The 18176-nt window shown below is 46.3% G+C and overlaps 1 protein-coding gene across 6 annotated transcripts in view; it reads left to right on the top strand.

Moving 5' to 3' along the window:
* GATB (glutamyl-tRNA amidotransferase subunit B) overlaps positions 1-18176 on the top strand; it is an 85480-nt gene that overhangs the window by 51607 nt on the left and 15697 nt on the right. For all 6 annotated transcript variants that reach the window (XM_033215486.1, XM_033215485.1, XM_033215489.1 and 3 more), the window contains 2 exons: positions 1358-1547; positions 14690-14823. In XM_033215486.1, coding sequence (XP_033071377.1) covers positions 1358-1547; positions 14690-14823 — 324 coding nt within the window. The remainder of the gene's footprint in view (positions 1-1357; positions 1548-14689; positions 14824-18176) is intronic.

Here is an 18176-nt window from a genome sequence, read left to right as displayed (position 1 = left end):
TGTGCTACGAATCCATTCCCTCCGAACCACCACTTCTTCTGAATACCCTGCTTTCTTTACGTAAGCCGTTTGACAAAAATGGGCAGAGAGAAACCATTAGTGCTGGACAAGAACAGAGGGAGGGACATCTTGTTTCATAAGATTACATGCGATGGTGCAGCTTTCACATTTAAAAAAATTAATTCCTCTCATTTTTTAGAGCAGTTTTAGCTTTACAGTAAAATTGAATGGAAAGTCCAAAGTTCTCAGGTACTCTCCCTCCCCACTCTACCCCCCAAGTCTCCTGTTATGTCCCACAGTAACGCAAGATGCTCATTTGTTACAATGATGAAACCAATATTCACACCTCCATATTGGCTAGAGTCCATGGTTTACACTAGGGTTCCCTGTTGTGTGGTACGTTGCGTGGGGTTTGACATATGCACAATGACATGCATCCACCATCGTGTCGCACCGAGAAAGACGTTCCACTGCCTCGCTATGCCCCGTGCTCCACCTCTTCATCCCTCCCTCCCTCTCCTCCAGCTGTCACATTTTATTTAGGCAAAATATATTCATTTCTTCTATTTCTCAAGGGTAAATTTTTTTCCTTTCATTTTTTATTTATGTAAATGCTGCTAAAAATAGTAGAAATGTTGAAATGGGGGGAAGTCACCTTTCCTTCTGATAAGCAAATTGTTCTCATTCGGTCCTATTTTTTCCAGCCTGTGTCTTTATGAAGACATAGTCCTGCATGCATATGGATGCTTCTGTCAACAGTGAATCATGTATGCTGCAAGAGTCCCATGAGATTATCACATGGCATTTTTACTCTCCCTTTCTTGTTCAGACATGCTTAGATACACCAATGCCATTGTGTTACAGTTGCCTACAGGATTTGGGACACTCAGTAGCCTTGGAGCAGTAGGCTGTTCCACATGGCCTGTGTGTAGTAGGCTGTGCCATCCGGGTTCATGTGAGTCCACTCTGTGATGGTCCCATAACAAAATCACCTAACGACACATGTCTACGAACATATCCCCATCATGAAGCAACACGCAACTGTAGACACAATTCCTGATGAACTGTGGAATGAATTATGTACCCACAGTTACAAATCCCAGTGTGGCTTCAAGCCTGTGTTGTCCTTTCACTCGTCTTATTTATAAGCATGGAGAGGAGTAGGTTTGGAGGTTTTGACACCGATGCAAAGGCTTCCCTGGGAAACAGAATTGACATAATAGGACATTTGAAGATTATTTGCAAGTAACATGGCATCTAAACACAGAAACATTCATGTTACCGGGGTAGATTTTGTTTTCTCATTAATCCAAGTACTCTAGATTCAGGTCCTGTCTGCTCTCCTCTGTCTGCCCAGGTTCATGCCAGAACCCAACCTGCCTCCCCTGGTGCTCTACGATGCCACATCTCTGCCGGCAGGTGCAGACCCACAGCAAGTGATCAATGTTGACCAGATTCGGGAGACACTCCCGGAGCTCCCCAGAGTGACCCGAGAAAGGCTCGTCCAAGAGTATGGGATGCTGCTGGAACACAGTTTCACTTTGCTGGTAGGTATCCATCGGATGCCAAGACAATCTCGGCTCAGCAGATAGGGCAGTGTCCTTCAGAGGCCTGCCACACACAGGCTGCCATGGGCTCTAAGTGGGGTGGGCATGTTTCTTAGGTTGTACTATAGATGCTACTGAGAAGAATAAGATGTAGTAACCTTTGCTCACTACCGTGTATGGTAAATGCTCCTCATACAACCAGAAGATGAAACGCAATCTTGTGTTAGTCATTTCTTCTGTGTAGAAATGAACGCCTGCCCACAGCAGCTGTGGAGACTTCTTGAAGACTGTCCAAATGTTATGGATGAGTTTTTCCCATGTGTCTGAAGGACAAAAGAAAATCAATATGTAGGGTTTCTGGATGTCTAGCGGTATCCAGCCATGACAGGGCTGGCAGGATGTTGCATTCCCAAAAGCCAGCCAGTTGTTTTGCCAATTTCAGAAGAAAACATTTATTCCACACGAAATGCCGAAAATTCTGACTAAAAGTATCAGTCCTTTAAGGCTTGAGGCTGCGTCTGATGGGGCTGGTGGAGAACTTGACACTGTCGAGATCTGCTTAGGGATTTTCCCTCCTTTTCAGAGATGCCTGGGGCTTTGTGGTTTTCTTTGTCATGGCAGCATTAAAGTGATGCAGCATCAGTGAGGGCAGCATTTTGTCACAGTTGTCGTCGTTTTGTCTGTTAGGAAGTGGGAAGTTTTGTTGCTGCATCTTAGGGAATCAGTATATGCCACACTCATCTTTTGGGGCAGCAGGATCTATGGAAACTCTGGATTTTTGCTTTTTGGATGGCCAATCATAACTACATTGGGATGCTGGAATATATGTATTTATATCTATTTATACACTTCCAATAACATCCTAGCATTTACAGTACAACGTAGGCAGTCAGATGCATGTTGAAAGAATGATTCTCTCTTCATCATCCATAAATCAGCTACTTGGAGAAGCAGAGTTGGTCACTGCCTCCTGTGGGCTGCTGTTTGATCTTCTTCTTACCTCTCTGGCAATTGTATCACTGTTTTTTAGGTGCTTATTAGTGTATGTTGTTCAGCATCTTGAAGGCAAGGACTGCTTCATCTTCTCTGCTACTCAGCACAGATGAGCACAACATCAGCAGTGCTTAATGCCACACTTTGACTATGACTCAGTCAGTCAGCATTCCGTACAGGGGACCTCTTAACCCAAAGCCTCTTACAATTCATGTATTTTTCCTAGGTTGATGTAACAAAACTATGTTTCAGTCTTATACATCTTCCCCACCATCTTGACCACTTGAGTTTCCAACCTACTTGAAGTAAACACTGAATTCTAGCCCTCTCTTTTATTACTGTGTATTATTGTGAAATTACACAGGAGATGGGAGGAAGGTACCAAGGCTACTCAGCCTCAAAGATTTAAGTTACCTCCCTCCACTCAGCAGGAGCCCAAGCCTACCCTTTGAGGTAGTGTATGATGAACCAAGAAATGGCCAAGGTTTCTTTGCTCAAAATGTGATTTCATAGAGAAATCCACTATATATAACATTAATTTGTGTGTGTGTACATTAGCTGCCTCCATAAGAGAGTGAAAGAAACTTTCAGAATCTCCTCTCAAGAATATAGCTGTTTCTGTTCAAGGCACTGTATGAGAATCTGTGCCCCCTTCAGAGGGCATTTCCATAGGATTGTCACTCTCGGCCGTTGCTGAGGGGTAATGGGGACAGCGTCTGCCTCACCTCACTGAGCATAAGCTCCATGAGGGCAGGAACATTTTTGTGTTTGTGTTTGTGTCCTTGTCTTTATTCATGGGTCCTGCATGGTCCCCAAACCTAGTAGGCCTGAAATAGGTGTTTGCTAGGGGCTGGCAAATGAGTGAGTCTATATTTTAATAGTGTAAAGGCCTGTATGGGGAAACCTACCTTCAGTTTTTAGTTCAGCGCTGTTTTTTTTTTTTTTTTTTTTTTGAGACAGGGTCTCAACTCTCGCCCAGGCTGGAGTGCAGTGGCATGATCTCGGCTCACTGCATCTTCTGCCTCCCGGATTCAAGCCACCTCCCACCTCAGCCTCCCGAGTAGCTGGGATTCCAGGCATGCGCCACCACTCCTGGCTAATTTTTTGTATTTTTGGTAGAGATGGGGTTTTGCCATGTTGGCCAGGCTGGTTGAACTCCTGGCCTCAAGCGATCTGCCTGCCTCTGCCTCCCAAAGTGCTGGGATTACAGGTGTGAGCCACCATGCCCGACCTAGTTCAGCACTTTTTTTTTTTTTTTTTTTTTTTTTTTTTTTTTTTTTTTTTTTGTTGAGACGGAGTCTCGCTCTGTCGCCCAGGCTGGAGTGCAGTGGCCGGATCTCAGCTCACTGCAAGCTCCGCCTCCCGGGTTCACGCCATTCTCCTGCCTCAGCCTCCCGAGAAGCTGGGACTACAGGCGCCCGCCACCTCGCCCGGCTAGTTTTTTTTTTGTATTTTTAGTAGAGACGGGGTTTCACTGTGTTCGCCAGGATGGTCTCGATCTCCTGACCTCGTGATCCGCCCGTCTCGGCCTCCCAAAGTGCTGGGATTACAGGCTTGAGCCACCGCGCCCGGCCGTTCAGCACTTTTATTAGCATCTTCTGTGCAGCAGGTACTGAGACAGAAACAAAAGATTTTTTTTAAGATTTTTTTTTGACTTCCAAGAATTTATACACACACACACACACACACACACACACACACACACACACACTACAATAACCAGCCCCTAGGACAGATTACACTAGATAGATGAATAATGTAGGATCAGGGCCCACAAGAGGTAGTGGTTAACTTGGTTGGAAAAAAAAAGGGTGAATTTTTTGGCCATTTTTGAAAGGACTTTTTTTGATACCTTAAAAACATGCTTATTTTTATGGCTTGCAGATAATGTATTGGGTGATTAGTATTTCTCCTTTAAAGGGCTAGTACTTGAAATTTCCAAGTTAAGTGAGATTAGAATGAGATAGGAATGGGAAGAGAATGATTCAGACAAATTGTTTTCCTGAAATTAGGCAGCCTGAGCCCTTTATGACTTTGTAATCATTGGAAGCTGCGTTACTCATAACATACCCGAAAATGATATGTTCATGTTTTTTCCTGCCTTCATCAAAAACACAACAGATTGCTGAGAAGGGCAGATGCACAAATCTAATGAACCATCTTTCAATTTAAAGAGCGCCCAGGAGTATTCATTAAATAAATAGCAGTGGTGGAGGTGTGCTTTGCAGAGCTGCGACTCTGTGCTCTGTGTCTTTGGATTGCTTATTAAATTAGGCATTATGCACATGCCCACCCCCACGCACACCTCACCCACAAATGATGACAAACTTCAGAATTTAACTCCAGGCTTTAATTTACCTTGTCATTTTATTGTGCAGTGAGCACCAAATTATTGTTAATATTTACAGAACTCTAATGTTATACTAGCGTCTACCACACACAATACCTGACACATAGTAGGTACTCCATGGTTCACTGGGTGAACAGATGGATGAGTGAATGGGATGTTATCACAGCACACAGGAAAATCCTGGGAGAAGCAGCGTTCCTGATAACAGCCTCCCTGTTTCCAAAGGTCAGATATATAAACCATGCTTTGGCAACCCAGAGAATCATGGGGTATCTTGCCCCACCTAAAACTTCAACCTATTTAGCTAACCTTGCTTCTCTAGTTTATGTCAAGTTGCCTTGATTTCATATATATATATATATATATATATATGAAATCGATTTCTTTTATTTATGTATGAAGTCAATTTCCTGTATGAGAAATCAAGGCAACTTGATTTTGTGTGTGTGTACGTATATATATATCTATATATATATCAAGGCAACTTGACATAAGCTAGAGTAGCAAGGTTAGCTTTTTTCTATATATAAATTTATATAATAAAATTATAAACAAATATTTATGATTATAAAATTTATTATAATATAAATTTAGGGGCTACATGTGCAATTTTGATACATAGATATATTGCATAGTGGAAAATCTGGACTTACAGTGTAACCATCACCCAAATCATATACATTGTACCCAGTAAGTATTTGTCATCCCTTATTCCCTTTCCACCCTTCCAAGCCTTCAGTGTCTGTTATTCCACACTCTGTGTCCCTGGGTACACATTATTTAGCTCCCACTTATCAGTGAGAACATGTGGTATTTGATTTTCTGTTTCAGTGTTGTTTCACTTAAAATAGTGGCCTCCAGTTCCATCCATGTTGTTGCAAAAGACATGATTCCATCTTTTTTATAGCTGAATAATATTTCATTGTGTAGATATACCACAACTTCTTTATCCAGTCGTCCGTTGATGGACACTTACGTTGATTCCATATCTTTACTATTGTGACTAGTGCTGTGATAAACATTTGCGTGCACGTATCTTTTTTAAATGATGATTTCTTTTTCTTTAGCTAGATGCCCAGTAGTGGGATTGCTGGATTGAATGGTAGCTCTATTTGTAGTTCTTTAAGGAACCTCCATACTGTTTTCCATAGAGGCTGTACTAATTTACATTCCCAGCAGCAGTATATAAGCATTTCCTTTTCTCTACATGACCTCATTTGTAAAGATTAAAGAATAGAAATGTTGAAGCTGAAATCCAGGCATTAGGATTCTGAAAAACAAGAGATTCTAATAGCATAACAAGTTTTTCTCTGAGTCAGTATATCAGTAGTCGTTATTATAATAGAATGATCAGAATTATATGCGTGTGCATTTTTCTTAGCAAAATCCTCCCCGGCTGGTATCCATGGGGCATCTCTTCCTAAATTCTGTGCTTGACTTCACTCAGAGAACACAAAAGCATTGTAGCCATTTGCCTAAGCAGCCTGGAAAAGGCTGCCTGCTTCTAGCATGCTCTGCAAGTCACATTGTACCACTTTTTAATCTATCCTTACAGCAACCCTCTGAGGCAGGGACTGCTGCTCTCCCCATTTACAGGTAGGGAAATGTAACCTCCCTGGTGCAGTAACTTCCCCAAGCCCGCGTTGGAGCCATGTTCAGATCATGCTGACTTCAAGGCCCAGGCTCTTCATTCCTAAGCCCTGCTGCCCGCTTGCTTGTAAAATGTACATTAGTCAAACAGAAATAATGTTTTTAGTTAATTGCTGTTGGTGGTCACTTTTGTTTCATTAGTGGAGAAAGTAGAGTTTTTACTTTTGTTAACGTTCATGCCACTAGCGTTTTGTTCTGCACAGTCACAGACCATAGATTCATTTAAAAGTTGTTACCACTCCTATTGGTTTTTAAGATGCCAGACTGCCCTATAAATAAACATAAAGTGCCATCCACTAAATTTAGTGAAAATCAGTCAACGCCAATGAAAAGCAGAAATCATGTCTATTTTCCAAGTGGAAAAACAAAGTTAGAAGAAAAGTAATATAAGCTGTCCTCTGCAGCTTTATTTATTGTGTTTTTTAAACTTTCTGCTGGAGGCACTTGAGTCCTGTCTGAATCATTGGGAAGTTCCAGGCACAGTGACTCACACCTGTAATCCCAGCACTTTGGAAGGTCAAGGTAAGAGGATCCCTTTTGGCCAGGATTTCGAGACCAGTTTGGGCAACAACATAGTGAGACCCCTACAAAAAAAAATTTTTTTTAATTAGCCGGCCATGGTGGCACACACCTGTAGTCCCAGCTACTCGGGAGGCTGAGGTGGGAGGATTGCTTGAGCCCAGGAATTTGAGGCTGTAGCAAGCTGTGGTCGTGCACTGCAGTCCAACCTGGGCAACAGAGAGAGACCCTGTCTTTAAAATTTTTAAAAAGTAAAAAGAATCTGAAAAGTGTCTCCACGTAGGGCAGAGTTTGTGGCTTGATTTTGCCTGGTACCTCCTGTCCTTCAAGCCTGACACATAATGGGTACTTGGTAGGAAGCAGAGATGAGCTCACAGGGCCCTGGCTGTGCATGAAGTCAGTAGGTGGGAAGATCTGAAGCTCATCTGTGGGAGATTTCAGTGGAGGAAGCCAGAGCATCCCAAGTTGAGTGTTTTTTTGAGGGCCTGCCACCCTGACTACAGTGCCTGATGCTAGTTCCCAATGTCAGTGCTTCAGCTTTTCCATGTCTCTCCGGAGCAGCCCTACAGGGCATTGAGTTAAAACACTGACTCGGGGACAGACACCCTTGATTCCACATCTGACCTCTGACACTTTGGAGCTGGGAGGGCTCTGCAGGATAACCAGAGCTGTTTCCCTCCCCAGCTGAAAGAGGGGTGATGACTCACTTACCCCGACGATGACAGACACAGCCACATCTTCAATGAATCTAAAAAAGCCTAAATACAGCCAAGCAGACTCCAAAGAATATGCCGCCAGGGACAAGAGTGTTGACACCAAGCAACACGCTAAAATGGTTCTTTGAGAGCCACGAAAGGCAGGGTTGTAGAAAAATCCAGCATGGCCCCAGTGAGACTGTGGAAGATGTGCTTGCAAGCCCTCGAGTCAGCACCCTGGGCTGCCATAGGCTTATGTTTGTCTTTATGGTCAGCCTCAGGATGTGTCATCTTACTTACAACTTCATTCTCTCCAGCTGGTTCTTCCACTTTTAAGATCATAATCCTTTGTTTCTGACATCATGGAAAAGGTTAAGGTGTCGCCAAGGGACAAAGAAACAGGAAAGATATGACTACAGCTGGTTGTTAAGTGGATTGTTTTTCAAGAATTTTCCGTCAAATGGCTGGTAAGCTAGAAATGACCAGGTTTGCTTTCTGGATGAATCGCCTGTAAAATAATTTCCCGTGATAAATATCTATCTATCCCATATGTAATACTACTTTAAAGCTAATAGTATCTAAAACCATATTGACTGGTTTTAGACTGGCCAGACTTACTGAGGTGCAAAGTAACTCACCTTCTAACTACTGTTGAAGGAAAATCCATTTGGCCAACATCGTCAGGCATCATATTTCAGCTCCGTGCAATTTTCAAAATTGATTTTATTCTTCATTTTATAAAAATTGCCAACAGAGCTTGCTAGCTTAAGGGTGCTTTTACAGTGACTGTACACTAGAAAAGTAACCAAGTTTTGTTCCGGTAAGGTTGAATAAAAAGATGTATCATCTAACTCTACTTCTGTAAAACCAGCAGTTCATTTCTTTTGGATGCAAGGGATGAGGAGCTTTCAAAGGGGAAGATGCTTTGGGCTCAGAGCCTCAGGATCCTGCCCAGCGGGGAGACAGTGCAGGGAGGAGTGCCAGCCTTGGGGACCCACAGGGGTTCTGTCCTCAACCCACCCCAAAGCCCAATTTCCTGTGGAATAATTTCCTTTTCAGGATAAATATATATTATTTCAGGTTTCAGGCAGATCTTGGAGGAAGGGAGCAAATCCTCACTGCCTCTGTTGCTGTTTCTAAGCTCCAGCCAGAAAGCTCCTATTGAGCAACTCAGGTTCCTTCCACGTGGGGACGATTTGGCAGAGGTGGTGTTCGGCGCACTGGAATGTGACTACAATTGGAATTGATTTCTTGACAACACACTGCCTGTGTCCCATTCGTGCAGATACAGCCTTTTAGCTGTGCCGGTCTGCTGTCAGCTTGTAGTACCTGAATTTGGATTTTGATTATTCGGGGGAAGTTGTTATTCCCAAATTGGTTTCCTTCAGCATCTCCCCTGGAGTTACTGCATCTCAGAGGATGTAAGATCATTTTCACGTTAGTCTGAATATCCACTGAATGGAACTGGTGCCTGAGTTGAACTCACGATCTGTCTACTTTCCGGCTTTGCTGTGAACATAGCACAAGGGAAATGGTTGGGACCAAAGGTTTGCTCAGATTTTAGGGGCTCCTAAGCCCTGCTGGGGAAGTGACCCAGGAATAACAATTGTGGGGACCAGAACAGGGCCCTGGAGCACTAGTTGTGTGTTGCTTGGGAGAACACAGCCGTGGTGTTTGTGGGTCCACATCAGAGCCTCTGCAGATCCCTGTATTCTTGCCAGCGGCAGTGGAGGTCCTGCATTGTTCTAGCTTTCTCCTGACACTCTCGAGGGGGTGGTCGTGTTTCCTGTGGCAGCCTCACACCACCAATGAACTTCCTTTTGTTTTCTCCACTGACAAGGCCTCTCTAAGTGAGTAATTTTTCTGTTCACAGGAGCACTCGCGGAAGGATTTTTGCAGAGGCTTCTTGTTTCTGTGAAAAGCAGAAGGGGCACCGACTCCCATCACCCACCCAAGCCACCGCCCCACTGAGCGTTCCAGTCCTTAGTCTTGCCCTGGCGCCTGCTTTCTGGCTGAGAGCCATCACTGTCCTGGGCCTCTGCTTCATTGCCATCCCCAGCACTAGCATTTGGTGTTATTTTCAGGGCCATTTCTTTACATAGCTGTTGTATTTGAGTTCTGTTTTTCTCACTTTGTAGGAATGACCAAATCCACAGGAATAATGAAACAGCAGAGCCTGTCTGATACGCAGGTGATAAGCCTCCTCCAGCGCCTGCACACATGCTCAGCAGCTGCTCACCCCAGCACCCCACTGCAAAGGGGACAGATGCAATTCCAGTGTGTGCCTCTGCAAAATGACACCTTGTGACATGGGAGAGCCTTGTCCAGTGGAAACCCCTGTGGTTCCATCTGCAGATGCAGAGCCTCTGTGTAGTCAGCAGCTCCCATCACAGGCATGACCTGCCCAGTTAGGTAGGAGTTACTCTATTAGAGGAATTAGAATGCAATAATAAATAAAATACAATATGCTTAATACCAAACCAATATAAGAAATAACAGGATTTGTCTTGATCAGGATTGTGCAGTGTCCAGGTCTGGGTGTGCTCACAGGACCTCTTCTGGGGCAGCAGTAGCGTGGAGAGGGGATGCAGAGGCAAGGCAGGGGGCAGGAGAGGGGCAGAGGAGCTCTGGCCGCCCTCCGTCCCCAGAGCCCAGCATGGTCTGTGCGGTGGGCATGCAGCTGTCTTCCTTCCTGGTCTGGGAACGGGTGTGTGTCGTGCCACAGCTGAGTGCCATGTGGCCTAGGTGTACACTGGCAAAGGCAGAAAGTAAACCTTCCATTTTCTCCTTCTGATTTCAAAGTTAATTTCCTTGCAACATTTTTAATATGTTAAGAACCTTTGAACAGCTGGCAGCTCTCAAATAGAATAATGGAAGTGTGGGACAGCGCTTTCTTTTTTTTTTTTTTTTTAATTATACTTTAAGTTCTAGGGTACATGTGCATAACGTGCAGGTTTGTTACATATGTATACTTATGCCATGTTGGTGTGCTGCACCCATCAACTCGTCAGCACCCATCAATTCATCATTTATATCATGTATAACTCCCCAATGCAATCCCTCCCTCCTCCCCGCTCCCCATGATAGGCCCCAGTGTGTGATGTTCCCCTTCCCGAGTCCAAGTGATCTCATTGTTCAGTTCCCACCTATGAGTGAGAACATGCGGTGTTTGGTTTTCTCTTCTTGTGATAGTTTGCTAAGAATGATGGTTTCCAGCTGCATCCATGTCCCTACAAAGGACGCAAACTCATCCTTTTTTATGGCTGCATAGTATTCCATGGTGTATATGTGCCACATTTTCTTCATCCAGTCGGGACAGCGCTTTCTTCAGAGGAGCTGGCTGCCTCCCATTGCGCCTGGCATTCCTAGGTGCTCAGTTTCAGTCCCCAGGCAGGCAAAGACCATGACCTTTCTTTCCTCAAAGGCAGAGCCACGCAGAGGTTAAAAGCACAAACTGCAGAGGTTGGTCCTAGTTCTAGTGCTCTCTTGCTATGGGACCTCAAGCAAGTTAGTGCCTCGTGTCCTCATCTGTAAAAGTCCTGAGAGTGCTGAGCTCAGACGGTTGGTGTTGGGATGAACTGAGGTAATGTGGAGAGTGTGTAGATGGTGCCTGGCGCCCATCACCGCTGCTGCTGGAACTCTGGTTATCACTGTCCTCAGCAGCAGCAGCGGCCTCATGCAGCCACCCACAGGGCCCGGTGCTGAGCTCTGTGTCTAGCACATATTCAGTAGATACTCTTGAGTACCTCTGACTAGCCCAGAATGGTTCATCTGGGGTCCCTTGTAGCTGTCGGAGCACTCCCTGTCACATAACCAGCTGTTCCTCAACTTGCATTCTTCTGGGCTGCTTTTTCTTCTCTGAGTCTGCCACTGGGCAGCTGGCTCTATCAGGTTTCCTTCTCGTAAATAAATAGAGTCCACCTCGTTTCTGGCCTGTCATCAGCTTCACAGGGTGTGTGACTTAGAACAAGAAATGCAGTTGAGAAATCAGCCTTCATCGTATTCCAGCTGGAACGTCTTCCAGCATTTGCATTTGATCATCTCTGAAGGTGGGATGCAGAAGGCCGCTTCAAGGCAGGTTGCTCCCAGGGCCTAGTGCAGGGTAGACCAAGGTTCCTTCCCTGAGCAGGCAGTGGCGGTGAGCAGGTCCCTCTGCTTTGCCTCACACCAGCATTGATCACCTGACTAATCATTAGTATTCAAGGGTTCCTGTTCACGTCTGAGAGGCGGAGCTGGCCGTGGCTCTGGGTGTCATTCAGTGCTTTGGGAAATTTGATTAAAATGTGAAAAAGATGTTTCCCAGTCATAGAGCTGTAGAGATTGTCAGGGATTGTACAAAAGGCAGGACCAGTCATGCCTGCTGCTTTAGCCATCTGAAGGAACAATTCGAGTCGCCGTCAGCCAGGGGACTGGACTGTCTGTGTCGCCGAAGTTGCAGTTCTGTCGCATGTAGTAGATTGATCCCGAGGCAAATGCTTGCTTGTGGCTTTTGAGGAGGACGTTAAAGGCCCGCTACTGCCGTGGTCTTTCTGCATTGCTCTTCATATGATTTTTATGTAAGGGAATTACCGGCTCACTGTTTTTCTGAGAAAACCAGATGGCTGCACTGACATGTTCACCAGAGACTTCTGAGATTCGTGCCAGGCTTATTAGCATTTGCCAATCTCATGGAAAAATGAAGAAGACGAGGAAACTACAATGTGTGTGTTTCTTCCCTGAGAAGCGGCTTCCGCTATGAAGAGCAGAGCGGGCAGCCCATGTGCAGCTTTTATTGATCCATCATTCCCTGGGTGGCTGCGGCTCAGCCTCCTTCAGCCCCGCTCCCTATAGCTCACCCTATCACCACCACAGATTTTCTTGTCTGCTTTAAATTGTGGACTGAAACCATGTATCCCCTAGTGAAGTACAGTTCCAGCTCAGAGAGGCTTCATCACAGCACTGACATGAAAAGACAAACAGAAATCTGACTTGCTGTGTTATCCATCCAATAAAAAAACCACCCAAGGGTAGAGGAATAGATATTCATCACGTCCCAGCAACTCAGCCAAGCCTGTGAGTCTGTGAGTTTAAGTGCAATATTTCTAGGTGGATTTAGAAAACTCTTTCCCTGGCAAAGCAAAGAGTTCTCCTGACAGCTCATTTTACCAGTGGGCCAGCCTGTCTGGGTTAGAACAAAGGGATCCTGCCCGTCTGATTTGGGCCAGATAGCAGTTTTCTGCTTCCCCAGTGATCTGTGTACTATTGTGGAAGTTTGAATACTTTTCCATAAGTTAAGCAGAACTTCCTCTTCATGTTGCCTGGCTCTGCCTTTATCTGTAGTCAAGCTTGGGCTGCCGAGGTGGCCTCTGCCCTGGTTTAGCATGAGCAGAATAATAGCACTGGCTTGAAAAGAGATTCAAGAGATGATTACAGGATTATTCAGTAGGCTTGTCACCAGAGAATTTATCTGTTACAAAGAATATGTAGGGTTTTTTGTTACGGAATTTCTGCTGTGCCTGTGTGTATGTTCCAGCAGCTACAATAGCTACACTTGCAGAGCACTTTTGGTAGTATATCTTGCTTCTTCCCAGTATCTCATTTTTTCCAGAAGGTTCTTTTGGTTAAGGAAGGGTCTCTGAAAGGCGCAGGGGTAGGAGCCTTAGGTGCAGTGTGAACTTAAAAGGAACATTTCAAGAAAAGTGTAGTTTGATTTGAATTTCTGCGGGTAAGGGAAATCTGCTACTTAAAATGTATATCCTCTGAATTTGGAAATCTCAGCCTTCCCTTTCTGAGCAGCACAGTTTTTATTTTTCTTATTGAAATAGTAGGACTTAGCTAAATTTCTTGATTGTGTCAAATCTATCTGAGCTGGCAGCAAGCTGTAGTATAGAATGTGGTAGGTGCCTCAGGGCTGGTCATATGCGTAGTTGTGGGAGTTGCAGTATTTAAAGGTGAACATGGTATGATAAGAATGTGTGCTCGTGTGCGATTTCTAACACACATACATGCTCACGGGAGATCCCAATGCCGTCTGCTGATGTTAGGTTGGTGCAAAAGTAATTGTGGTTCTTGCCATTGAAAGATGGTAAAACTGCAATTACTTTTGCACCAGCCTAACACCGAGCATCTGCCATGGCCCACATGGACTTAGCTATAGCTGCTCCTTTAAAAAGGAGAGCACGGCCCTGACTCATGGGGCTGACAGTGCAGAGGGGGAGAAGTGGTACAGTCTTGATGAAACAAGTCTTCAGCTGATCATTTTCCCAGAACACGATGAGAGGCAGGGCCTGTTGTACCTGGCTCAGCTCAGAAGGCTGGGAGGCTGCTGCCCCATCTACCTGTTGTTAAGTGGCCTAAGTGGGTGACATGTGTCCCTGTTCTCCCTCATTTTGAAAACATTTCAGAACCATTCCTGTCTACTTCTTGTCATGATGTGAAGATCAGTACAAATATGATCCACTTTTGATTTTTTACAGGTAGAATATTCTGTTTGTTCTTTCTTGATTTTGTTTTGTTTGTTACCCTCTTTTCTAGCAATTACTAGGACTTCAGCAGAGGACAGGCCTGGAAAGAGAAAGGGCATTAAAGTCAGGCCAAACATTTTAGGCCTAGTTTACAGCTCAGGGATGGAGACTGTAGGTTACACACAGCAGACAGAGAAAGCAAGTGAGTTTGGAGGATGTGGAGTTTCACCATCCCTCTGGTCTGCAAAGTCGGGGCTCTCTAAAATGTGTTTATCCTTTTGAGAAAATGCTATGTAAATGCACAGTGACAGTAGTAGAATAGTTGTCATTAGCTGAAAGTGATCAGAATTTTCTGGTGACATCTCAGGGTTTAGCAAAGAAAAAGTGGCTGTCTCAGAGGAGGCAAAGGGTGATAGTTTCCGATTTGCCTTCAGAATGCTGATCTTTCATTTTTGGGAAGGCTTTATGTAATTTTCTTTTTTTTTCTAACAGAACGAAGTCGGCCTACTGGAGTTCTTCCAAAATGTGATAAAAGAAACTAGGGCAGAGCCAAAAAAGGTGACTAGTTGGGTCCTCAACACTTTTCTGGGCTATTTAAAGCAACAGAACCTCGCTGTCAGTGAGAGGTGAGTGAGGTCTGGGATTTCTTTCTTCCTTTGTGGTGAGCCCTGTCCAGAAGCGCTGGAAATAGGGCAGGTCCATTTTTTGGCTCCCCCTGTTCTCCCTCAGGATATCCTGACATGACACAAACATCCCCTGTGGATTCCACATTCTAAATATGTTCTCTAGTCCATGTAAAAATGTGTTTATTCCTTCAAATCTGTGACTGTCCACTGTGTCCTTCGCACTGTGTCAGAGGCTGGGGGCACGAAGATGAACGAGACAGACATTTACAAACTCATGGAGGATACAGATCTGTGAGGAGGCAGCCACCCCAGGGTGATCCTGTCACGCCAGAGGCACGCACGGGGTGCTGGGAATGCACAAAAAGGGGAGCTGAACGGACGCTGGGGAACCAACCAGGGTTCCCCTCGGGAGGGTATGTTTGAGCCATGCCCTGAAGACTAGGGAGAGTCGCCCCACGGTGGGAGGGACAGATCATGCAGACAAAGCAGAGCGGTGTGCAGCTCAGAGACCAGCAGGCAGAGCAGGCTCAGGAATGCCAGAAACTGCAGGGGCCTGAGGCAGGCAGGTGGGAATGGTAGGGACAGAGCTGCGGAGATGACCAAGGGCCGCCTGGAGAACTGTGTCTGCCTTTATCACCAGCTCTTGTGGCCATAGACTACAAGCTCATGCCAGTTTCACACTGAGGAAATGCAGTGTGGCTCACTCAGCTCAGGCCACTATACCAGCATTCCACAGACTGGGTGGCTTCAGCAACATGTCTTTCCCATGATTTTGGAGGTGGGGAAGGTCCAGGATCCGGGTGCCAGGTGATGCAGTCCTGGGTGAAGCCCTCTGCCTGGCTCACAGATGTCCTCACATGGCAGGCAGAAGTGGAGGGGTGAGACAGGAAGCGGGGAGGGAGAGAAGGCCCTCCGGTCTCTTCTTACAGGAGCCCCATTCCCACCATGGGGACCATACCCTCGTGACCTCTTCTAGACCTCGTTACTCCTCCAGGGCCCCATCCCCTAAAACCATCACGCTTCAATATAGGAATTTGGGGTGGGACACAAATATTCAGTGTCTGAGAGCAGACTGGAAGCAGGAATTGCATTTGGGAACCTCTTTCAGGAATGCGGATGAGAAATGCCCCAGGCCTAAGCCAAGGTGGCTGCGACTGGGCTGAAGTGCACTAGGCCAAGTTGAGAGCAATTATCTCAACTGGCACAACTTCCAGATTTCTTGCTTGGGCAGAGGTGAAACAGAGGGCAGACTTTTTCAATGCAGGAGGAGCTAAAGGAAGAGGAATAAACTTTATAGGCCGGGGGTGAGGGAAGATGCCATATTCCATTTCCAGTGCTGACTTCAAGCTGCCTGCGGGACAGACATTCCCCTCACGGGGCGAACCAGTAGGCAAGATCTATGAGTCTGCAGCTGATAAGATCTTGGAGAGGTTTGCAGTTGAGAGTTCTCGTCGGTTCATTATTCAGCTCATGTTCACTTAGCCTCTGCTGTGTGCTAAGCTCTGTGCCCAGCATGAGAAGTACAGTTCCCGGGACAGACACCGGCCCTGAATCAAAGGACAGGCAGCCTTGAAGCTGGTGGCTGCAGTCAGGGACGGGCGTGCTCTGAGAGGGAAAGAAGGTAGCCACTAAGCTAAGAGCTGCGGAAAGGATGAGCAGGGACAGGCCAAGGTTAACGGGGAAAAGTTCCAGACATGGGGAACAGCACGTGGAAAAATCTGAAGTGAGTCTGGGCATGAGAGTTTGGGGAATCCAGGGACACAGCACAGTGTAAGTGGAACATGGACTTAGCAGCATCTGTACTTGAAGCTGTTGGACTGATGAGAACTTTCAGGGAGAGTGCAATGTGCCAGGGTGGCTGGGGAACGAACCTGAGGCTCTCTAGCCTTTAACTGGGAAGCATGGGCAGAGAAGAAGGAAATGGAGGCGTGATGGCACAGAAGTAGAAGGGAAACCAGGAAACCGGGCGGGGACTGGTGACACAGAAGCCAAGGGAAAAGCAAGTTTCAAGAAGGAAAGAATGGGCAGTAGGTGTCACTGTGGGGCATCAGGAAGAGAGTTCCCGGCGGCACATAGGCAGGCAGGTAGCAGGGCCCTTGCAAGCTCCCAGGGGCAGGGGGAGTCCAGGCTGGGTGGGTGTGTCATTGTCTCAGCAGCTTCCCGGGGAGTGAAGACAGACAGATATTGACAAATAACTCCCAACAGTTGTTTGCTCAAAAAGGTTAACTTTAGATGATGTCAACTCCATGTTCAGCCGCTGGCTAGGAATGCGCACATCCCTGTGTTAGTGTGGCCCGGGCGTGAGTTCCCTTCCCGACGCGGCTGCTCTGACCTTCAGTTTCCTCCCTGTAAAATTAAAATAGCCGGACCTGCCTCAGAGCTTTTCAGGGGAAAATTCACAGTGTTGGCACGTTGTGGGCCTCGGTGTCAGCCACCTTCTCTTTGCCAGGGTGTGCTAAATGCCACAGCACCTGCCATCCTCCTGAAGTCCTGTGGCATCTGCTGCCTCTTTGTCTTTTTGTTTTGTTTTGTTTTGTTTTTTAGACAGCATCTCACCTTGTCACCCAGGCTAGAGTGCAGTGACACAATCTCTGCTCACTGCAACCTCCGACTCCCAGTTTCAAGCAATTCTCGAGTCTCAGCCTCCTGAGTAGCTGAGATTGCAAGCGCCCACCACCACACCCAGCTAATTTTTATATTTTTTCAGTAGAGACAGGGTTTCACCATGTTGGCCAGGCTGGTCTCAAACTCCTGACCTCAAGTGATCCGTCCGCCTTGGCTTCCCAAAGTGCTGGGATTACAGGCGTGAGCCACTGCACCCGACCTGCCTCTTGGTCTTTCATCCCTGTCCTCCCGGGCTTGGCCTCTCCTTTCAGAAATTCTGCTGTTTATATTGAAAATGCTGTGGCCATTCTGTGGAGGCAGGAGCTGTGCCGAAGAGTTTATGGACGGGATACAGCTCTACCAGAGCCTTCAAGGTTGGACAGGATTTGGTGAGGTAGAGGGCAGTGTCTACCTGGAGCCCAGGTGCAAGAACGGCAAAGAACTGGCATGATTGGGAAGGAGAGGAGCGTAGCTGGCAGGAGCAGAGGGTGGAAAGCGGCCAAGAATTGTGGCTGTGTGCAGAGCCAGAGCTGAGCCAGAATCGGAAGCCTCTGGAGCGCCAGGGGAATTCAGCCGTGAACTCATCAGGTGCAGAGCCCCGCCCTGCGGTGTGTGGGGATGCCCAGGACCCGGTTCTAGCCCCACAGGTGCTGTCAGCCTCCTGGGGAAGACTAGAACTTGTGCATAGAATTTTAATTCAAGGCGGAATGGGATGCTTCCAGTGTTAGAAGTAGACAGTGCAGTGGCAA

This window comes from Trachypithecus francoisi, unplaced genomic scaffold (assembly GCF_009764315.1).
Source record: "Trachypithecus francoisi isolate TF-2019V2 unplaced genomic scaffold, Tfra_2.0 Lachesis_group1, whole genome shotgun sequence".
Lineage (NCBI taxonomy): Eukaryota > Metazoa > Chordata > Mammalia > Primates > Cercopithecidae > Trachypithecus > Trachypithecus francoisi.
Note: the sequence above shows the minus strand (reverse complement) of the source record. Positions and strands in the feature narration are given on the sequence as shown.